Raw genomic sequence first — 20,147 nt, forward strand, 5'->3', positions numbered from 1 at the left:
TGCTATGCTACACGCTGCGTCGCTGCACTGCACTGCACGCTGCGCGCGGCATGTTTGTCATGTGGTGGGTGGTTCGGCAACTTTGGCCATGGCCCGGCCTTTTGCAGCGGAGATTGACGGCACCTGAGACCCGAGTCATGGCCGCTGCCACTGTTTGTTTGTACGGCCGTACCTCCCTAGCCGAGCAGCTGCCGGGCGCGCCTCACGTTCCCGGACATTGACTGGGGCGGTGACAACACCCAGACCTACAGTAGTACTCCACAGAGGAGCTCGCGATTCTTTTCATGGCCCAGTGTCTCCCTCCGCGCGTGTCACAACAGGGAACAACCAGTCAGCAATGATACAAGAAATCACTGACCAATTCATAAGTCATAAACTCCCTCCGTCTAAACAAATGTAAATCTGATTTCCCGAGGAGTCAAATAATCTTAAATTTGACTAAATTTATACAAAAAATTAATAATATTTATGTCTCCAAATAAATTTAGTATGAACATATAATACATGATAAATCTAATGATATTTATTTTGTAATATAAATATTATTACTGTTTTTTATAAATTTTTTCAAATTTAAGATTGTTTGATTTCTCATAAAGCGATATTTACATTTTTTAGAACGGAGGGAATACAAAATATAGATTTTTTGGGATTATAAATATTTTAGATGAATGGTTTCTTGTTTGTGGGAGAGGAAACAAACGAGATGATGGAACCAGTTGGGCTCACTGGGCCTCAGCGGGAGTAATAATTAGGCCAAACTTTTTGGCGAAGCCCGTTCACAAAATGTTTGGCCCAGCTATCTGAAAATTTTGTAACGCATTGTCCTGTCTTGGGCCTTATAGCCCGAGACGCCCTCGGTTCTCTCTCTCCCTCTCTCCTCCCCGCCGCCCCGCCGCCTCTCCCCGCCCGCCGCCGCGATGGAGGTTCTCCACGAGGAGATGCCCTTCGACCTCGACTTCCACCCGTCCGCCCCCCTCGTCGTCACGTCCCTCATCACCGGCGAGCTCTGCCTGTACGCCCTCCGTACCGCGAACCCTTAAACCCTATCCCGTTTCGAGTTTCCTGTTCTAGCTTAGCTTGCTCTTACCGCCACAAAGTAACCGCTTGCAATCTGGCTGGTTTCGCAGGTTTCGCTACGGCCCGGAGTCGGAGCCTGAGAGGTACTCACGAAATATCTTGCTGCTCGTGCACTTGTTGGTTTTACGCTTTGGAATTCCACCTTACTGTAGTCGTCACCGCGTGTTATTTTGCCTCTAGCATCTGTTTGTGTCCTAGGTTTTTGTTGGTGCTGTCCACAATTTCTAGAACTTTGGAGTTTCTACCTCTTGCTATTAATAACTGCAGTAAGGCAGAAAAATTCATGTGATTAGTGCATTATTTGATTCGGGTATTTGTCAATGCGGTTTTGCTATCACACAGTTCGAAGGTTAATTCCATATCTGTTAGACTAACACAAAGTATATTTCTGTTTGATCTTAAGGTTGTTTTCGGTGAAAGCTCACAAGGAGTCATGCAGAGCTGTTCGCTTTGTGGACTCAGGAAAAGGTAATGACTTCTTGCCTTCTGTAATTGAATTCCGTCATACCTGCCAACTTGTTACTTCGTTAGCTTGGAAGATGATGCAGAAAAATTAGTAGCACTATGCTGACAGTTACAATCTGGAACTAATTGGGAGGGGAACACGCCTTAATACATATTGCTACACACTTACGTCCTCTAACCATGTCCTGATAGTTTTCTTTCTGTCATGGTTTGGTTCAGTGATCTTGTCGGGGTCTGCTGATTGCTCAGTTCTTGCTTCGGATGTAGAAACAGGCAAGGCCATTGCCCGCTTGGAGGATGCTCACGAGTGAGTTTTGTTAGTTTTTCATGCTATTATTTATTTTATTTCTGTAACTAAACGTTGGCTCACTTGTAATTCGATTTTAGGGATGGCATAAACCGCCTTATCTGTCTTACTGAAACAACAATTGCTACAGGTGACGATGAAGGCTGCATTAAGGTATGAATCAGTGAATCGGTCCAAAATGTATAGGTGCTAATATGGTTGAGTTTCATTATATTCCTTCAGTACATTGATATTTAGGGGATATATGAAAATAAGCATGAACCAGCTTATATATATAACAATACAGTCAGTACCTGTGCCGAGCAATTATCATACTTACTCCGTCCATCCCATGAAGAATGCAATTCTTGTTTTCTCAGACAGATTAGTGGTAGCGTGAAAAGACTCTCATGCCCTCAATTTGTTGGCCTTGCCGTTAGTTTTGGCATGCAAATCAAATCTAATCACTTAATTAGGCAGGTAGTTGAGATCCAATTCTAGGATTGCACTCTTTGTGGGATTTTTTTTTCAAACACAGGTTTGCACTTTCATAGGACGGAGGGAGTAGGTAGATAAAATCGGAATGTCTGTTACAAAATTTTTCTCCTACATCTGTGTCTAAACAAACCACTCAATGGAGTTTTTGGATTGACATGACATTTATGAGATGACAATTTCTGTCGCTAAAATTTGTTTTATATGCAATCAACATTATTAGTTAAGATTTAGTCTGACACCTTATCCACATCCTTTCAATTCTAGGTGTGGGATACACGGGAACGTTCTTGCTGCAACACTTTTCATGTCCATGAAGATTACATTTCAGATATGACCTATGTGGCCGACTCAAATCAAATACTGGCAACAAGGTACATTTCCTGCAGTCGAGATGGATCAAAGACGGTTGACATGTTTTCTGCATGGCGAAGACTAAATATTATCACCCATCCTCTTATGTCCTTGCCCATTTTGTGTCATGAAGCAGCCATAACCACTTCCTGTTCTTAGTTCTGAACATAACTGTTACTTCGTACTAGTTATTAAGAAAATTGATGGGATTTCACAACGCTTACTTGCCCAATTTTGCATGTCAGATTTATGGACATGCACTATTTGCATGATAATATTGTAACAAAGGCTTGCACTTCTTTGTTCCTTGTAGTGGGGATGGAACTTTGTCAGTGAACAACCTGCGTAGGAATAAAGTGAGTTGCTATTGGAGTACATCATCTATGTTTCTTATGTGTTGAATTTCTTTTAAATTTAGGATGTATATTAAGTTAACTGGCAATCTCATAAAAAGGGCGTACCCAGTGCCGTAGGCTTCCCGCACAATCTCATAATTGTACCTAATTTACTACCAGGTAAAATCACAATCTGAATTTTCAGAAGATGAGTTGCTTTCTTTGGTGGTAATGAAGGTAGCTATTTTTGTCAAACAGTTTTTGCTGAGCAACATTTCATCCTGTTGTCATGATAATTGAATTTTAACTGGTTCTTTGTGATTCAGAACGGTAAAAAGGTTGTTTGTGGAACTCCAAGTGGAGCACTGTTATTATATTCATGGGGATACTTTAATGATTGCAGGTAACCATATTTTCATCATTCAACACTAGTTGCAGAAATGAAATGGCACATTTATAAAAACTTCAGTAACTAAATATATTTTTGTAATGCTATTTGTGTAGTATAAGCTTTCTTCTATAGCAGTAGCTGTTGGTGTTATGCCATGATACCCATCAAAGTAGTTATCTGAATGTGGTGTTGTGTCACATTTTGATGCTTAAATAGTGCTTATATGTTTGCTGCCTATATTTTTTCTAATAATCATTGTAATTATCATTTTTGGGAGCATTTTATTCTTACAAGTAATTTAACTAGTTCAGGCTTTATTGGATCAAGTGTAATCGCTTTCTTCCAGTGTTCCAATTTGCAAAGATCTATTGCCAACTTTGTTGAACTCTTTTCATTCATCAATCATTACTATTGCTGATTAGTAAATCCGAGACTGTTACTGATTAGTAAATCCTCGGAAGGATCTTGATAAGCATTTTTATTTTTCTAATCATGCCACTATGAGATGCCGTAAATCTGCTTCTTGCACTTTCTGTGGTTTAGACCAATTAATTCCGCAAGCGATGTGATCTAAAGTTATTCACTGACATGTACTTTGTGGTTAGTGACCGCTTTCTGGGACACACACAGTCTGTGGATACAATGCTGAAGGTTTGTGGGACCCAATCCTTGTGATAGCTGTCATTTCTGCCTTATTTGCGTATCAATTCTTATTATGAGTGTAATTTCTGTTCTAGCTGGATGAAGAAACTCTGATATCTGGTGCATCAGATGGTGTGATCAGGTTTGGAATTCATCACTGTAATTTGAATTAACAACTTCTTGCTTCTCAGACTGTTAGTCTGAATTGCTGTTCTAACATGAAATCCCTGTTCTTTGTGTAGATTAGTGGGCATCTTACCTAATAGGATAATACAGCCACTTGCTGAACATTCAGAATATCCCATTGAGTCCCTTGGTATGTTGCGCCCGTTTGCTTGTAAAATTTGGTGGGAAAAGGAAAACTGCATGTCCTCATTACTTATTTACTCTATGCAGCTTTCTCAAACGATAAGAAATATCTAGGAAGCCTTTCACATGATAAAATGCTTAAGGTGACCATCCTTTCTCTCTCTCATTGTAGGTGTGCCCTTGCATTAATCTGATTCGGCATCTTGTTTGTATGCAGCTATGGGACTTGCAAGAGCTCTTGAATGGCTCACAGGTAGTTAATGGTGGTGAACCTGTTGAGTCTGCTAGCGATGGTAGTGATGACGACGACAATGATGACGGCATGGATGTAGACATGGCACCTCCCTCTTCAAAAGGTAGAACTCTATCGAACTTTTTTTTTGAGGGGTAGAACTCTATCGAACTTTTTTTTGAGGGGTAGAACTCTATCGAACTGTGCTGTGCACCACTAGCATGATGACCCCACTTCTTTTGTTCACATTTCTTCTCTGAACGCTGTTTCATATTTTCTCAATTCTGGGTGGTGTTCAGGATCAAGGAGTAAGAAGGCAGGCAAAGGTCAGAGTTCAAGTAGACCGGCATCAGATTTCTTTGCAGATTTATAAGCGCCATGCTCCCAAAGCAGAAGCTGTGAGTTGTATTATTTTTGCTACTGTACGTGAGTGCAAGTGGGCAACTTTGATTGCCACTGCAGTTTTGGTATTTTCCAGTGCGGGGCATGTCAAATGTTGTTTCTAAGTGTATTGACTGATGGAACATTATAGGTAGAAGTAGTAAGCTGTGATTTATCTCCAGGAGACAGGACCTCGCTGTGTTATGCATTGCACATGTATATTGCTTTGACGATTTTCCAGTAAAAAAGGCTTCTGAGTATTGGATGATTGTGACCTGAATCATAACAAATTGGGCGCGATGCGCTAGTTTGGCTATGTTGGGAGGAATAGGACATGCCCTGCCAGTTCTCTACTGGATGTCTGAAATCTGTGGAAGTTTTTTTTTTTTGAATGAAAGAAGAAATCTATGGAAGTTCATTGCTTGAAGCAAAGTGAAGCACTCGCCTAGAGGCTTCAGTCGGTTCCTTCGATGTGCACGCTGGAGCAACTGTGACCGAACCAAAGAGTGTGTCCCCTGGTGTGGCACGGCACACGCCAACGCAGATGGAGAGTTTCGCGCGTGGGCGCAATGCCGCTATGCCGCCGTCGAATGTTTGCAGAAACTCCCTTTGTTCTGTGCTGTCTGAACCTGGCAATGCCATGGAACGAACCATAAAAGCCGCCGGAATCGGGCATACACATTCGACTCGACAGCAGCTTCAGGACGGCGACTTTGATGCTCTCCAGCCGCCAAAGGATGTTTTGCTGCGACGGCAGCGCGGCACTCTCCTGCAACTTTTTTTTTTTTGAGGGCAGCACTCTCCTGCAAGTTGAGCAGGTCCATCCGACCAGCGGCAGGAGTAGAGAGAGCATCACCGTGTTCGTGTCGTGTGATGCGAAATCGCGAGGCAGCGGTGACGCGTCAGGTGAAGCTGGCGCGTCTCGTAGGTAGGCAGGCCGGGCCGGCATGGGGCAGGACCGCAGGAGCCAGGCAGAGACAGGCCGCGCGAGCGGCGAGGGGAACCAATTATTGCTGCGCGCACAGCCAATCGCGCGCCCCCACGGCCCCCCGGACGACGTGTCGGGTCGCTCGCTCGGGCCCCATCAGGTTCCCACCAAAGCCCCGCGCACGCATCTCCGCGGATTTTTTTTTAATTTTAACCTTTTTTAATCTAAAATTTTAATAATAATTTGTATGGATCTAAAATTTCAAAAACTAGTCTTTTTTGTCAAGTTGGCGCGACCAACCTGCCACGATGACAGCTCAGCTAACTTGGCAAGATTGAGATCCTGTTTGGGAGGACTTCTTGAGCGGCTCCAACACCGGCTTTTACAGGAGTCGTGCCAAACAGTGCTTTTGGGGATGGCTCTGGCGTAGAAGCCCCGAGAAATCTGCTGACTGGAGCGGAACGGAGGGCGAGGAGCCACGAAATAGTAGCTCAGCGCGGCTCCGTGACCTCCTTCGTCTTGTCTGCCACCTTTGCCCCCCGCTAGCGCGCTGCGTCTCCTCGAGAGGTGGAGGCGGAGGCCACCGGCGGAGAGAGCGCGAGGTGGAGGCGGAGGCCACCGGCGGAGAGAGCACGAGGTGGAGGCGGAGGCAGCTGATTGCGGGAGGGGTGGCTCCATCTCGCAACTTGGAGGTAGCGCCGGCAACCACAAAGAACGGCAGCAACGCGGCAGCCAGCGGCGGAGGTGCGGGAGCCGCCAGCAGCAGCAGCACACCTGGGCCATCGGCGGAGTGCAGCGAAGCAGCGCATGGCAGAGCAGCAGCGACATGGAACAAGCAACAGTCTTGACCAGATAAGGGATATGTGAAGATAAGGAAGAGAGAAGAAAATAAAAAAGTAAGAGAGAAAATATAAAAAGAAGGGAAAAAGGAAAAACAATGAGTTAAATACGCCAGCGGCCCTCGAATTTGTCATGAGGTGCCACTTAAGTCCACGAACTTACAAAATCGAAATCTAGCATTCTGAACTTGTTAAGTTGTGCCATTTAGGTCCACAGCCCTTAATATGGCGCAATGTGGAATGAATATATGCATAAAACCCCTCTAAAATTACTATTTTCTACCTTCAGCCACCTGTTCTCTCTCTTTCTCTCTCCCAATACCTCCCCTGCTTCGCCTCGGAGCTCGCCGCCGCTGCCCTGCTTCCTCGCCTTCCACTGGAGCTCGCGGACGTCGCTGCCCCCTGGAGCTCGCGGACGTCGCTGCCCCCTGGAGCTCGCGGGCTTCGCGCTCACCGCCGCCCCTGGAGTTTGCGGCCGCCCCCTGGCTCGCCGGTCGAACTCGCGAGCCATGTACGGCGGCGACGGAGCTTGCGGGCCTCACCCGCGCGGCCGCGGAGGAGGTCGTCAAACTCCCCCACTATCTCTTCACTACCTCCACGCCAACGCAGCCCCTCCTCAGCACGCACGACGGCAGCGGCGTTGCTCGCGGCTCCCGCGTAGGCGGCGGTGGCGGAGCTCACGACCCCCACACGCGCCGCGGCGGCGTCGCTCGCGGCTCCCACGCAGGCGGCGACGGCGGAGCTCGCGGCCCCCACACGCGCCGCGGCGGCGTGGCTCGCGGCTCTCGCCTTCGGGGAGGGCCGAGCTCGAGGATGGGGAGGGGGGAGGCAAAAGGGGGTTGTGCCCCTGCTCGCCGCGAGCTAGGGAGGAACGACCGCGAGCTAGGGAGGAACGGCGTCGGCGGTGGGTGTCGGCCCGCAATCCTCATCCTCGTCGCTGCTGCTGTGCCTGCCATGGACACCGCCGCCATGGGAGAGCGGAGGCCTCCGCCATGGGAGGGGGTGGAGGAGAGAGGACCAGGGGCGACGGATCCACTCGGGTCTCCTACCCCAGCACCACAGTCCTTCCCCACCGCAGAGCTTGGCCGCCGGCGCCATGGAGCTGTCATGGCCGCTGCCGCTATGGACACGCGGAGGAAGGGGCCTGACCGGAGGAGCCGGCGTGGCCGGAGGAGGAGGAGCCCTCGCGCGCTCGCCCTCTCCCCGTGCACTGCAGCTCCTGGCCGGCGGAGGGAAGGAGGAGGGGCGCGCCGGGACGGAGGAGGACAGCCGCGCGCGAGAGGAGAGGCGCGCCGGCGGAGGGAGGAGCGGCGCGCAGGTCGGCGGCTCGCCGGAGGTGGGCGTGCGGCATGGAGGCCGGTGGCTCGCGACCGCGGGAGGTGCGCTCGCGGCGTGGAGGCCGGCGGCTCACAGAGGCAGGCACGCGCTGTGTGCGGCAGCCCTGGCTTCTATCCCTCAAGGATGTGAAGGTAGAAGACGATAAAACTCAAAGGACTTTTTGCATATATTCATGCCCCCTTGAAGGGGTATGGACCTAAGTGGCACAACATAACAAGTTCAGGGAGCCAGATTTCGATTTTGTGAGTTCGTGGATCTAAGTGGCACCTGGGGACAAGTTCGAGGGCCGCTGGTGTATTTAACTCAAAAACAATTGAGAGAAGGAAAGAAAAAAAAAGAAGAATTGAAGAAAAAAAAGTTAAGGATAGTATAGTCATTTGACAATTTTTAGATATATTAAACATCTATAAGGAGCTGTTTTGCCAAACGATTTTTAAAACGGCTTCAGCTCTATCAAATAAGCCACTCCACCAAAGGAGCCGGAGCCGGAACTATTTTTGGAGGAGCCGGAGCTCTGCTAAACAGGCTCTGAGTCGTGTCACATGCTTTGGCGTGACTCTTCAGCGAGTCGTACCATGCGGCGTGGCGTGACCTTTCAGGGAGTCGTGTCATGCGCCGTGACGCGACCCAACTTAATAAATGATTTCTTCTCCATTTCTTCCCCCCCCCCCCCGCCTCTCTCACCCAACTTGATCTCCATGACACCGCCCCTCCCCCTCTAAATTCACTCTATCCTCCACCCAATTCGAAGGGAAAATAAAGAAAAATCAATCCTTATAGGTAACTCCTCCATTCTAACTAATTGGTTTTTCTTCATTTCTTGGATTTTTTAGAATTTGAGTTGGTTGAGGTTATTATGGCGACCGCGCTTGCATTTTCTCTGACAACTCTTGTTTAATAGCTTGAAGTTAAACACTAATTCCAATTGAAACTGAATATTAATTGAAACTATTGGCTCTATTATATTGCAAAAGTAATCTTTTAGCGAAATCTATGTTACATTGCAATGGAGATCTATTTCATTTTCATTGTGCATCTCATGTCCTTAATTTTATTGTAAAATTTGTTTGAAAGTGATTGATGGAGTAATCAATAATATAAGAGAGAGCGTGATGTATATTAAGTGTTCCACAGCTATAGAGGAGAAATTTGAGGAGGTAATAGTTGCAATGGGCATAGATTGTGGGAGTCGTCCTACATTAAATGTGCCGACACATTGAAACACAACGTGTGATATGTTAGAGTCAGCTTTACATTTAGATAAACTTTTTATGAGTTAGAAAGACAGGACCATAACTACATATACTTCCCATCACTTCAATAATGACAACGCACTAAAGTAGTTTGCAATTTGTTAAAAGTATTCGAAAAAGTGACCAAAGTTGTTTAATTTCCGGTTCAAAATACTCCACCTCTAATCTTTATTTTCATGAAATATGGAGTGTGAAAAAAATATTGGACAAGTAAACATCATGTCAAAACTAAATTATTGCATTTATGGTGATAGAAATGAAGACGGAGTTTGAAAAATATTGAAAAATCTCATACTTAAATTGCATACTAGTTATACTTGATCCTCGATTCAAGTTTGGATTTGTTGAGTTTCACTTTTGAAGACATAGTTAGTGTTCACATTGATTAAGTAGGTAAAATTATAAAAAAATTGTACAACGGATACACATCTCATCTGAAATGAGAGAGTATTTTAATTCTTCAGCTCAAGAAGGTTAGATTGCAAGTTGAGGAGATTTACAGAATACCTAACCTAAGTTGGCGGGCTTCTGCAGAGCCTAATCAGTGCATACAAGTGAGGTGGATAGTCCTGCAGTGTCTGTAGATGGGCCTGTTTGCATCTTGAGACGGTGCCATGGAGATCAAGTCGGGTGGGAGAGGGGGAGAGGGGGAGATGTGCGAGAGAAAGGGGAAGGTGATCGTTTATTAAATTGAGTCGCGCCACGCCGCACGACACGACTCCTTTAAGAGTCGCGCCATGCCACACGACACGACTCGCTGAAAAATCACGTCAAAGTATGTGGCACGACTCAGCCTTGCCAGCGTGGCAGGTTGGTCGCGCCAAACCATTTGGCGCGACTCACATGTGACCAAAATTTTAGATCCATACAAGTTATTATTAAAATATTAGATTAAAAAGAGTAAAAATTAAAAAAAATCATCTCCGCGCGGGCGCTGCGCGAGCGGACGGACACGCCTCCTTCGAGGCCCTGTTTGTTTCTCCCTAGTACTACTAGCACACGATTCCCGAAAAAAGAATCTTCAATGCATGGAGTACTAAACGAAGTTTATTTACAAAACTTTTTTACGTATGGGTGTAACTTTTCACGACGAATCTAATGATAGTAATCAATTGATGATTGGTTACAGTAATGCTACACTAACCATCCTCGAATCGTACGGTCAAAGACCTCATTAGATTCGTCTCGCGAAGTAGAGCAAGGTTGTGGAGTTAGTTTTATAAATTGAATTTATTTGGTACCCCTAATTATTGGTCAAAATTTTTGTGCTCCTAGTATTACTCAAAACCAAACAGGGCCCGAGGCCCGCCAAGGCCGCCACCCCGGCGGGTGGGTCCCGCCCGACGCGAGCCTCGCTTTCCTCCCTCCTTTCTCTCTGTCGCGTCACTCGTGTGTCAGGAGCACTCCCCTCCCCTCCCTGGCTCTCCCCCTAGCTACCGGCCTCGCCTCCACGCCTCCGCCGCCGAGCCGCGAAACTCCCTCTCCGCCGCCGCCGTCGACTCCTGCTCCGGCGGGCAGGATCCGGCTCGCCGGCTCTCCCCTGCGGTGAGGTACGGGACCATCGCCTCACCTCTCCGCGCCTGCCCGGCTCTTATCCTCCGAGCCTGCTGCCTGCCGATTGGGATGGCCGTTAGGGTATTGTTGGAGCTCGGTCCTGTCGTGTCCGGCTCCCCGCTAGCGGGAGATGGATTTCTCGGGTCAGGCCAGCTCCGTCAGATCCGGGACCTCGGCACCTCGCGCCTGTTGGATGGCGTGCTAGTGGTTCGGGTGTGCCGTGTGGGTGTGGTGGGGTTGGGGAGCTCCGCTCCAGCTTCGTTCTCTACGGAGGTCAATTTGGGTGCCGATAGTTTTGGGAAATAACTTGAGGAATTGGCAGCGGGAATTCTGGTTCCCCTCCCCGCCTCTCCGCGGAGTGAATTGAGGCGCGCAGTGTGTTTGTTTAGCCTTAATCGAAACCTTACTTGATTCAATCGTCTAGATCCGACCTTCGAGTGGCATCAATGGATCGTAGTTTTTCATATTCATGAACTGATAATAGCTTCTGTTAACTTTCTCTTTTGCTCGCAAAATAGTATGATATGCTCTGGTTGTGATTTAGGTACAAGATGGAGGGAGTTGGAAGAGATGCCAACCCTTTGAGCGGCTACCGAATTGGCAAAACCCTGGGGATTGGATCGTTCGGCAAGGTGAAGATCGCCGAACATATATTGACAGGCCATAAGGTGGCCATCAAGATCCTCAATCGCCGGAAGATCAGAAGCATGGAAATGGAAGAGAAAGGTTGGTGCTTATTCGCTATCTACATAGCATTGGTTTGTGGTTCTGTATCGCGTACGGTATGTTTAGATATGCAGCAAAGCTTCTCTGGGGACATTACATGCTTCTGCGTAAAGAATAATAGAATTCATAGCTTCTAATAGCATTTAGGTAAACAATTAATTGCACATGTTCTTATATAGTATGAACTGTATGTATATATGGTAAAGGTCCTTACAAAATTATCCTCTGGGCCTGTGGGGGTACTACACGCTTCTATGTAAAGAATAATAGAATTCGTAGTTTTTAGTAGGAGTGCATATAGTTCAATCATTGCACATGCTCTTATTTATGGAATAAGGTATGAACTGTACAACCATATTTGCGTGTATAATGCTTCAGAAACTTACATGACCATTTTTCACTACTGGGTCTAAAATGTTTTACCAGAAATGACCAGCTACTATATGTTGGCGTGAAAATTAATGCCTGTAAATTTGGTATCAACATATGCTCTTTTGCTTACTAGTTTAAGTCTTTGATGAAGTGGTCGAAGTTTATGTCTTGCATCTTTTACTTTGATGAATTGCTCAATTTAGTTGTCTTTTAATATGTACCTGCAGTGAAGAGAGAAATCAAGATACTCAGACTATTTATGCATCCTCATATCATACGCCTTTATGAGGTGATAGATACACCTGCTGATATCTATGTTGTTATGGAGTATGTTAAATCTGGAGAGTTGTTTGATTACATTGTTGAGAAGGGAAGACTACACGAAGAAGAAGCTCGCCGTTTTTTTCAGCAGGTAGCTTTCTTGTATATCACTATGTTCATATTGCATGATGCATTATGCTCCCTGGTTTGAGCTGCAGTATGGCAGTATGGTTGGCATAAGCTGTTCCATGAGCAGATGTATTTTTTATATCTGTTGACTTTCATGCTTCTGTCATGTCCGTGTTTGTCAAATTGATAATTTGTGTTTATTTGGTTCATTGAGCTTGGTTCGATGATTTCCTTCTTGATTGACTTGTTATGCAGATCATATCTGGTGTTGAATATTGCCATAGAAACATGGTAGTTCACCGTGATCTAAAGCCAGAGAACCTTCTTTTAGATTCAAAATGGAATGTTAAGATTGCTGATTTTGGCTTAAGTAATGTTATGCGTGATGGTCACTTTCTAAAGACGAGTTGTGGTAGCCCGAATTATGCAGCACCTGAGGTACACATCTCTCATGGTTTTTATTTAGTATTCTTCATGGTTGCATTTAAGTAGCTAACTTGTTACGTGTCGCACTCACCCACTCACAATTCTTCCTTATTGTTTAGGTCATATCTGGTAAACTATATGCTGGTCCCGAAGTTGATGTCTGGAGCTGTGGTGTTATTCTTTATGCTCTTCTTTGTGGTACTCTTCCATTTGATGATGAGAATATTCCAAATCTTTTTAAGAAAATAAAGGTTAGCTTGCATCTGAGTGATTTACCCAAAAAAAGTTTCCTTATTTTCTTTTTCTTTTAATATGCTCCAGAAATTCTTATATGTAACTGTAGGGTGGAATATATACCCTTCCTAGTCATTTGTCACCTTCCGCGAGGGACTTGATTCCCCGAATGCTGGTTGTTGATCCAATGAAAAGGATTACCATCCGTGAAATCCGTGAACATGTGTGGTTCAAGATTCGGCTTCCACGGTATTTGGCTGTGCCGCCTCCAGACACTGCACAGCAAGTTAAAAAGGTATATTGATGATATTGTATATCAACTCGACAATCTGAATTTCCTCTTTAATGAAATGACACACAGCTCTCCTGCATATTTGAGGGGAAAAAAAACTTGACGATCCGGATGGGTCACCTTCAAATTTTAGAATCCTTTGCTTATGGATCATCTTGGTTTTTTAGGCAGCTAGGTGCATGCATGCGTGTGGGTTTGGATAGGCAGGCTGGGCCTTATCTACTTTTTCTAAGCGAATGATTTGATATTGTTTTGAATTTTGTAGCTTGATGAGGAAACTCTTAATGATGTTATCAAGATGGGGTTCGACAAGAATCTGCTAATTGAATCACTGCAAAACAGGTTGCAGAATGAGGTATCTGCTTTACTCTGTTTCTCTTATTCGTTGTTGTTTTATGGTATTGTGACACAGTTTGGTTGTGTAGGCAACAGTTGCCTATTATTTACTCTTGGACAATAGGCTTCGTACAACCAGTGGTTATCTTGGAGCTGAGTTTCAAGAATCTATGGTGAGTATGATTTTTGTCTCTTGAATGTCTAGCTGTTGATTGCGAGTTGTTCAGTTGTGATGCTCCCTGTAAGTTTCCTGCTAATTCCTATAATCTCTAGGACTCTTCTTTTTCTCAAGTAATTGCTGAAACGCCAACTTCGGCAACTGAACTTCGGCAACATGGGTTTACAGAATCTCCAGGTTCTGGCTTGAGGCAGCATTTTGCTGCTGAAAGGAAATGGGCCCTTGGTCTTCAGGTAATTTTCATCTGGAGTTCATCTTCTTATTTTCATTTTCCTGAATTCTCCAGATTCATTTGCTTGTAATTGTTTGACAGTCTCGAGCCCATCCACGAGAGATAATTACTGAAGTGCTTAAAGCTCTGCAAGAATTGAATGTTTACTGGAAAAAGATTGGACACTACAACATGAAATGCAGATGGAGTCCTGGTTGTCTTGAGAGTATGATGCATAACAGTGATGGCTTTAGTGCGGAGTCTGCTATAATTGAAACAGATGATCTCATCCAGAAATCAACCCCTACAGTGAAGTTTGAGATTCAGGTACCATTTTGAATCTTAAATCATACACAATTAATTGTTCTGTGAATTAGTCTTGATTAGAACATTTCTGAGACCTTGAACTATGCCATAGATGAGTCTTGACATATGTCCTTGACTCCTTTATGTACTATGTTTATGCAGAAATTTTTGTTAGGTTGCATTTGCATGCCAGGTTATTGGTGAACTGCTACCATGTTCACAATCCATTTAGGATGAAATATATTGATGATTGGGGATTCACATACCCCATCATTTATTGTTGCATAATTCATACTCACTCCCTTTTTGTTAGCATAAAGTATAATTGGAAGAGGCACTTTATTCTAATTCAGTTCCACTTACTGCAGCTTTACAAAACGAGGGATGAGAAGTACCTTCTCGACTTGCAAAGGGTCAGTGGACCACAGCTCCTCTTTCTGGATCTGTGTTCTGCCTTTCTAACGCAGCTGAGAGTTCTCTGATCCTGACATGATTAGCTCCCGAAGCACAATCCTTGATACAGCCAGTGGAGTTTCAATTTATATTTGAGATGTACATAATGACCATATATCCTTCAATAGATTATATTTCTGGAACATGTAGACATTAGAGGGTTTTGTTGTTTGCCCAGACGGTTGTCTCTGAAGATCCTAAACAAGGTTTGCAGGCAAGCCTCAAACCTCTTCAATTAGATGTGAAAATTTTAGGCCTTTCTTTAGTCCTTGGAGAAGCTATCCCATTAAGGTGATTGTACTAGCATGATACCCAGACTGAGAAATATCTCATTAAAATTGAAATGAAAGCTGGCCCTTTTTACATACCAGTATTGACAGTAATGGTTGGTGCTCATTTAGCAATTAAGATGTCACAGCAGTTTAAATCAGGTTAGACGTCATGTTATCAGATAAGAAATCTGTTTCAGAATTTCTATGATGCATCTCATTTGGATTTATCAAAAAGGCATATGCGCAGCAATGGAAGAGCTTAGGACTGCGGAAAACTGATACTGTGCTGCTCTAGCTCTACAGAATCGACTTAAAACATAAGGACGTACTGTACAGAAGTCAGCAAATAATTTACTATTTACAGTAGGAAATGCTATAAAAGACTAAGCTTGGTATACTATCACTGCATTTAAGGTGGCCTAAAGTATAATGTACAAGACAGTTGCTTAAAAAATGGACAATGGGTCAGCACAGATGGTGTGATATCAGTCGTTCCCAGTTGCATTAGAGCCATTCTCAGCTGAATCAAGATGTCCCATCTTCTCAGTGATCTGATCAACATTGTTTTGGTGATTAAGATTACTCCAGTCTATGGCAATCTTTATATCTTCAGTTGCCTCGCTTTTAACGTCAGCATGCTGTCTTCCTGACTCTGCCTCTCCTGTGAGAAACCGCTCCCAAAATACATCGTTATGGGGACCTTCAGTTTCACTGGTGGTCTCTTGTGAAGTGTCACCGGTTGTGGTCTCAGAGTTCATATCGGCTTCAGCTTTCCTATTGGCATCTTCATTGATGTCTGATAATGTCAGGACTGGACTCGGCGCGTAGCTCAGAGAATCTGCCAAGGAAGAAGGGAATTGAGCTTGCTCTGTGGTCGAAGAAAAGGGACTCAGTCCAGCTGATGACTGTTGATTGATGTTAGTGTCCATTGGTGCTGAATTCATCTCTCCTAGAGTCAGATCAGGGCTGGTCTCAGCAACACCACCGTACATCTCTTCCGCAGACCCATGGCTCGCCCTCTGGAAGAAATTCTCCAGTGACACCAAGGCCAGCTCCATCTTCTCAAATGGCTCAGCATTTAAAAGGTGGCCCGGAGACATGCTTGGTGCTTCTGCACCCAGTGTCTGCAGGAACGGCACCTGCTGTTCCTTGACCGTGGGTTCGTCCACAAAGAAATCGATCTTTGGAACCCTCCTCTTCTTGCTGAAGTGGTCTGTCTCCAGCATTGAGGCTGAGACAACCCTGTGTCGCTTCAGGATGTCGCACAGGGAGGCTACAATATTCCTCTGCCGCTGCTCCATTTGCACCAACCTGTCCTCCAACGACTGCATCTGCCAGCTGATCCCATACTGCTGCTGGTTCTGCCTCTGGAGATCTGCCAGGAGCAGGCTCTTCTCATACTTGAGCCTGTTGATCTCGTCCTCAAGCTCCCGCCTTTCAGCCTCTGCTAATGGCCCGTTCACTTGGTTCTGCAAGGAGTGGCTGTGCACCGGTTTGCGCCGGTGGATGTTCTTCAGAAGGTGCGTGTGGCCCCTTATGAAGTCCTCGTTAGCAAACTCCCATCTCTCAGGATCAATTTTCCGAAAACCCTGAAAGAAGACAGATCCAGATGGAGTCAGCAATCTGAACAGCTCAAGCTATAAATGAACACGTCGATCAACGCAGCTATTAGAAATATTGGCCATTTTTATGGCTCTATGCTTCATTGGGTAGATTACATGTCTTCAGCTTGGTTTCAAACATATGTTGCATTAGGCGGGCCCAGCACTTGAACAATGGGTATTCAAAATTAACAATACCTACCATTGTACACCTATTCTTTAATATTTATAGTTAATTATAATTTCGAATACCGTTTATTAGCAAAAATAATGGGTATTCAATGAATACCCTTGGGCCCACCCCCTGTTGCATTGCCTGACCATACAGCCTGAGATGAATGAACGCACAAGGTTGGATAAAAAAGAGGTTTATTTTCAGTGAGGAAGAAACATGAAAAACCCATGGTAATGTTGAACCCATGGAAAATTGATGCATGGATGATGATGAAGCAGTGGATGGAAAACATGCGGTCTGCACAGATGTAGAAACAGGGGGGTACACAGGATTCCGTGGGAAACCATGAAACAAGTTGAATTTGGAACGCGAAATGTCACACCATGGCCGTTCGCAGTACAGTACGGTCTCTGCGTCCCGGTACTGAAACTCGAACCATGTTTTGTTGCCAATTATGCATGTGCAGAAGACTGCAAGGACAAAATAGAAAAAAAAAGATACACACATAATCTCGAGAGAGAAATGGTGAGAGAAGCAAAGCAGCGGCGGCTGTCGAAAGCAAATTGAAGCGAAGTAGCTGGGCGAGATCGGGGGTCACTCACGTAGGTGTTGAGCTGCCTGATGAAGCTGGAGAAGTTGTTGTGCTTGAAGTACTTGGGCAGCAGGTCCCGCGAGAAGTCCGGCGGGTTCCACACGACGAAGCTGGCGCCGCCGGGGCCCCACGACACCACGTGGTTGGTCGCCGGATCCTCCACCATCTCGTAGGTCTTGATCAGGAACGGCGGCGGCGATCCCGAGCCTCCGCCTCCGCCGCCGCCGCCGCCGGCACCTCCGCTTGAACCCTCCATGCTGGCCACCTCCTCTCTCTCTTCTCTCTCCTGGTGCGGTCAGTATCAACCAACCCAACCCAACCCAACCTAATGATGGGGCGTGCGGCGTGGTTCTGCGGGAATTAACCGGGTCTCAGCGCCGCTTCCCAAGTCCTACCCACCAAAATGGACCTCGCCGTTCGGCCCTTTCACGCCAAGTTCACACTGAACTGCAGCCCAAATTCTCGCCAAGCTGCCGCTGCCGCGAAAAGGCGACTTCTCTATGACCAAGCTGAACTTGTGCTGCAAGAACCTACAAAGCCGCATGCGGACACGTCGGTGAGTACGGGGTGAATAGGCAACCAACTGCAGCCGTAGAAGCAAATTGCGAATTATTTTATTGGAAAAAAAGCATCGGTCTATCCGTTTGGCAATTTGGGCATTTGACCTGTGATGAAGGCAAAGAGGAGAGAAGGAAAACGGAGGGGGAAATTACTCCAGCGTCGACTCACCTCCACGGTTCCACCGGCGATGATCCCCGCCCGACTCCGGCGCTCGCCGCTAGCGTCGTGGGTGGACGGGAGCACGCGGGCCGGCAGAAGCGCTACGGGGCGGGATCGGAGCTCGTGGAAACCTCAAACCCCCGGCGTGTTTCCTCCGGTTCCGGGCGAGGAACAGACGGGTGGTGGATGGAGGGAGGGGGGAATCGAAGGCGAGTGTGGCGGGCGCCGCCGCCGGTGGCGTCGCGCGGCGGCCTTATATAAAAGCGGGGGCGCGCGGGGGCCGAGCCAGGCGTCGCAGCTGGGGGACGCGGACGCGGGGCATCCTGGTGGCTGGTCGCTGCATGAGCAGAGCGGGGGCGTTTGACTGACCGATCCGTTCGCCGGTCTGTGTGGCCCCGCCCCTTTACCCCGCCTAGTCAGCTGCCCAGCAGCGCCGCTTGCTTCTAGAAAGTGGAAAACCGGGCGCCCCGTCAACGTTCGCCGCCAGCCAGCGCGTGTGATAGGTCTGGTCCGGTCAGCAGCGGGAGCCAGGCAGGCAGCCAGCGCTGGGTCGGTACCAGTTGGCCCGGGGCCGGCCGGCCGCTCGGTCTCCGGAGATCGGAACGGCCGGGCCGCCAGATTCGATCAAACCTTGAGACCTACTGTACTCCTGTTGTCCGACACCGGAGCCAATTCGCAGCGGACGATGATTCCGAAAAGCTCGTAACGTAAACCATGCTGCGCTCCGCGTCTCTGCAGCGTGCGTGCTCCGTCCTTGCTTGGCAACCAGTAGTTCGGCTTCGGCGGCGCTGCCACCTATCTCTCTCACTCGCAGGGTGCGTACGTGTGCCCCGGCGCCGGCAATGCTTCGCCCCCAACCAAATACCGCCGGCGACCATCGCTCTCCAACTAACACCAGGAATCTTCGAATGGCAGGCGCTGCGCGTCGTGACAGACAGCCGAATGAAGCAGCCAAGGAAGCTGACGAACCCACGACGAGCCAGCCAAGCCGAATCTTCCCGTAAGCAGCTGTGAAACCCGCGTCCCACCGGGCACTGGCAGGCAGCAGGGGCGACGCGACGCGACGGGAGCCTTTCCCGGGCAAGTCGCCCGTCCGGTCGTCGCCGGCAGGATGAATGTGAACCCTCCGACCTTTCTAAGCCGAGAATTTTCACCCCACCCCGCCGCCGTGCAGCGTGGAAAATGACCGGCAGCGCAGGCGCAGCGCAGCGGCTGCGATGGCATGGCACGCGCGGATTAGTCGCCGGAGCCGCGCCGAGAGCGCGCGACGACGGCCGACGGCGACGCCATCCCTCCCCCGGGCGCGCGTCATCCCCGCTCCCGGAGCTCGATCTGATCCGCGCCGCGGGCGCTGTGTGTCCCGATCCGGTCACCGGCCGGCCTCGATCTTCTTCCTCTTGTAGCTTGGTCCCCAAGAACAATCCACCATGGCGCGGCCCGGTCCGGTTCCTATCATTGCTCCTTCTAGACGGGCATGCAGCGTCAGGGGGGTTTTTATCCGCACGAGGCCACGTACTAGTGGCCATCTTCTAGATACCAGATATATACCGGTAATCTAGAAGGGCGACATGTCGTGTGAACCATGGACGATTGACACCGTCATGACGCGTAGCATAACTAACGATATTGTTAACCGTACCTGTCGCTATTATCATCGTTCATCAGTCAGGCTACTAACGAGGAATCGTTTTGTTACTGCATGTAAAATTTTTAAGAGAAAGGAGAACACGGATGGATCTTCTCTGGTGTGGCCGCCATGTGGTGCTCGTTGTGCTCAAGGCCAGTAATAGAGACTCCAGGGGGCGGGGTGCAAACAGGAACGGGAAATCCAAACGGCCGAACTACGATATCATTTTTGAACGTTCCTGTTTTTTTTATACAAAAACAGAAAGTCTGTCATTTTCAACTAATTTCATAATCGATTTTAAAAGGTAAATTTCATAACCGTTTTACAAAATGCGTATTGTAAGACTGAAACACA

At 47.2% G+C, this 20,147-nt stretch overlaps 3 protein-coding genes across 3 annotated transcripts; 2 read left to right on the forward strand and 1 right to left on the reverse strand.

Annotated features, from left to right (window-relative positions):
* Positions 1 to 850: 850 nt before the first annotated feature.
* On the forward strand, positions 851 to 5,239 carry LOC120698029 (WD repeat-containing protein 55-like). The gene is made up of 15 exons (XM_039981474.1): positions 851 to 1,015; positions 1,131 to 1,163; positions 1,484 to 1,548; positions 1,765 to 1,852; positions 1,933 to 2,005; positions 2,594 to 2,700; positions 2,994 to 3,036; positions 3,196 to 3,252; positions 3,342 to 3,418; positions 4,012 to 4,057; positions 4,144 to 4,190; positions 4,291 to 4,364; positions 4,445 to 4,500; positions 4,575 to 4,713; positions 4,889 to 5,239. The coding sequence occupies exons 1-15, from the start codon at positions 921 to 923 to the stop codon at positions 4,960 to 4,962; spliced, it is 1,074 nt and encodes a 357-aa protein (XP_039837408.1). The 5' UTR covers positions 851 to 920; the 3' UTR covers positions 4,963 to 5,239.
* A 5,471-nt stretch (positions 5,240 to 10,710) lies between these two features.
* On the forward strand, positions 10,711 to 15,176 carry LOC120698030 (serine/threonine protein kinase OSK1-like). Its single transcript, XM_039981475.1, has 11 exons — positions 10,711 to 10,878; positions 11,427 to 11,608; positions 12,208 to 12,392; positions 12,626 to 12,808; positions 12,916 to 13,047; positions 13,140 to 13,325; positions 13,588 to 13,677; positions 13,748 to 13,831; positions 13,932 to 14,069; positions 14,150 to 14,374; positions 14,722 to 15,176. The coding sequence occupies exons 2-11, from the start codon at positions 11,434 to 11,436 to the stop codon at positions 14,833 to 14,835; spliced, it is 1,512 nt and encodes a 503-aa protein (XP_039837409.1). The 5' UTR covers positions 10,711 to 10,878; positions 11,427 to 11,433; the 3' UTR covers positions 14,836 to 15,176.
* Positions 15,177 to 15,330: 154 nt separating this feature from the next.
* LOC120698031 (heat stress transcription factor A-4d-like) lies at positions 15,331 to 18,439 on the reverse strand. Its single transcript, XM_039981476.1, has 3 exons — positions 18,176 to 18,439; positions 17,457 to 17,976; positions 15,331 to 16,667 (listed from the first exon to the last, which is right to left on the reverse strand). The coding sequence occupies exons 2-3, from the start codon at positions 17,700 to 17,702 to the stop codon at positions 15,564 to 15,566; spliced, it is 1,350 nt and encodes a 449-aa protein (XP_039837410.1). The 5' UTR covers positions 17,703 to 17,976; positions 18,176 to 18,439; the 3' UTR covers positions 15,331 to 15,563.
* Between the last annotated feature and the right edge of the window lie 1,708 nt (positions 18,440 to 20,147).

This window comes from Panicum virgatum, chromosome 3K (genome assembly GCF_016808335.1).
Source record: "Panicum virgatum strain AP13 chromosome 3K, P.virgatum_v5, whole genome shotgun sequence".
Taxonomy (NCBI): Eukaryota; Viridiplantae; Streptophyta; class Magnoliopsida; order Poales; family Poaceae; genus Panicum; species Panicum virgatum.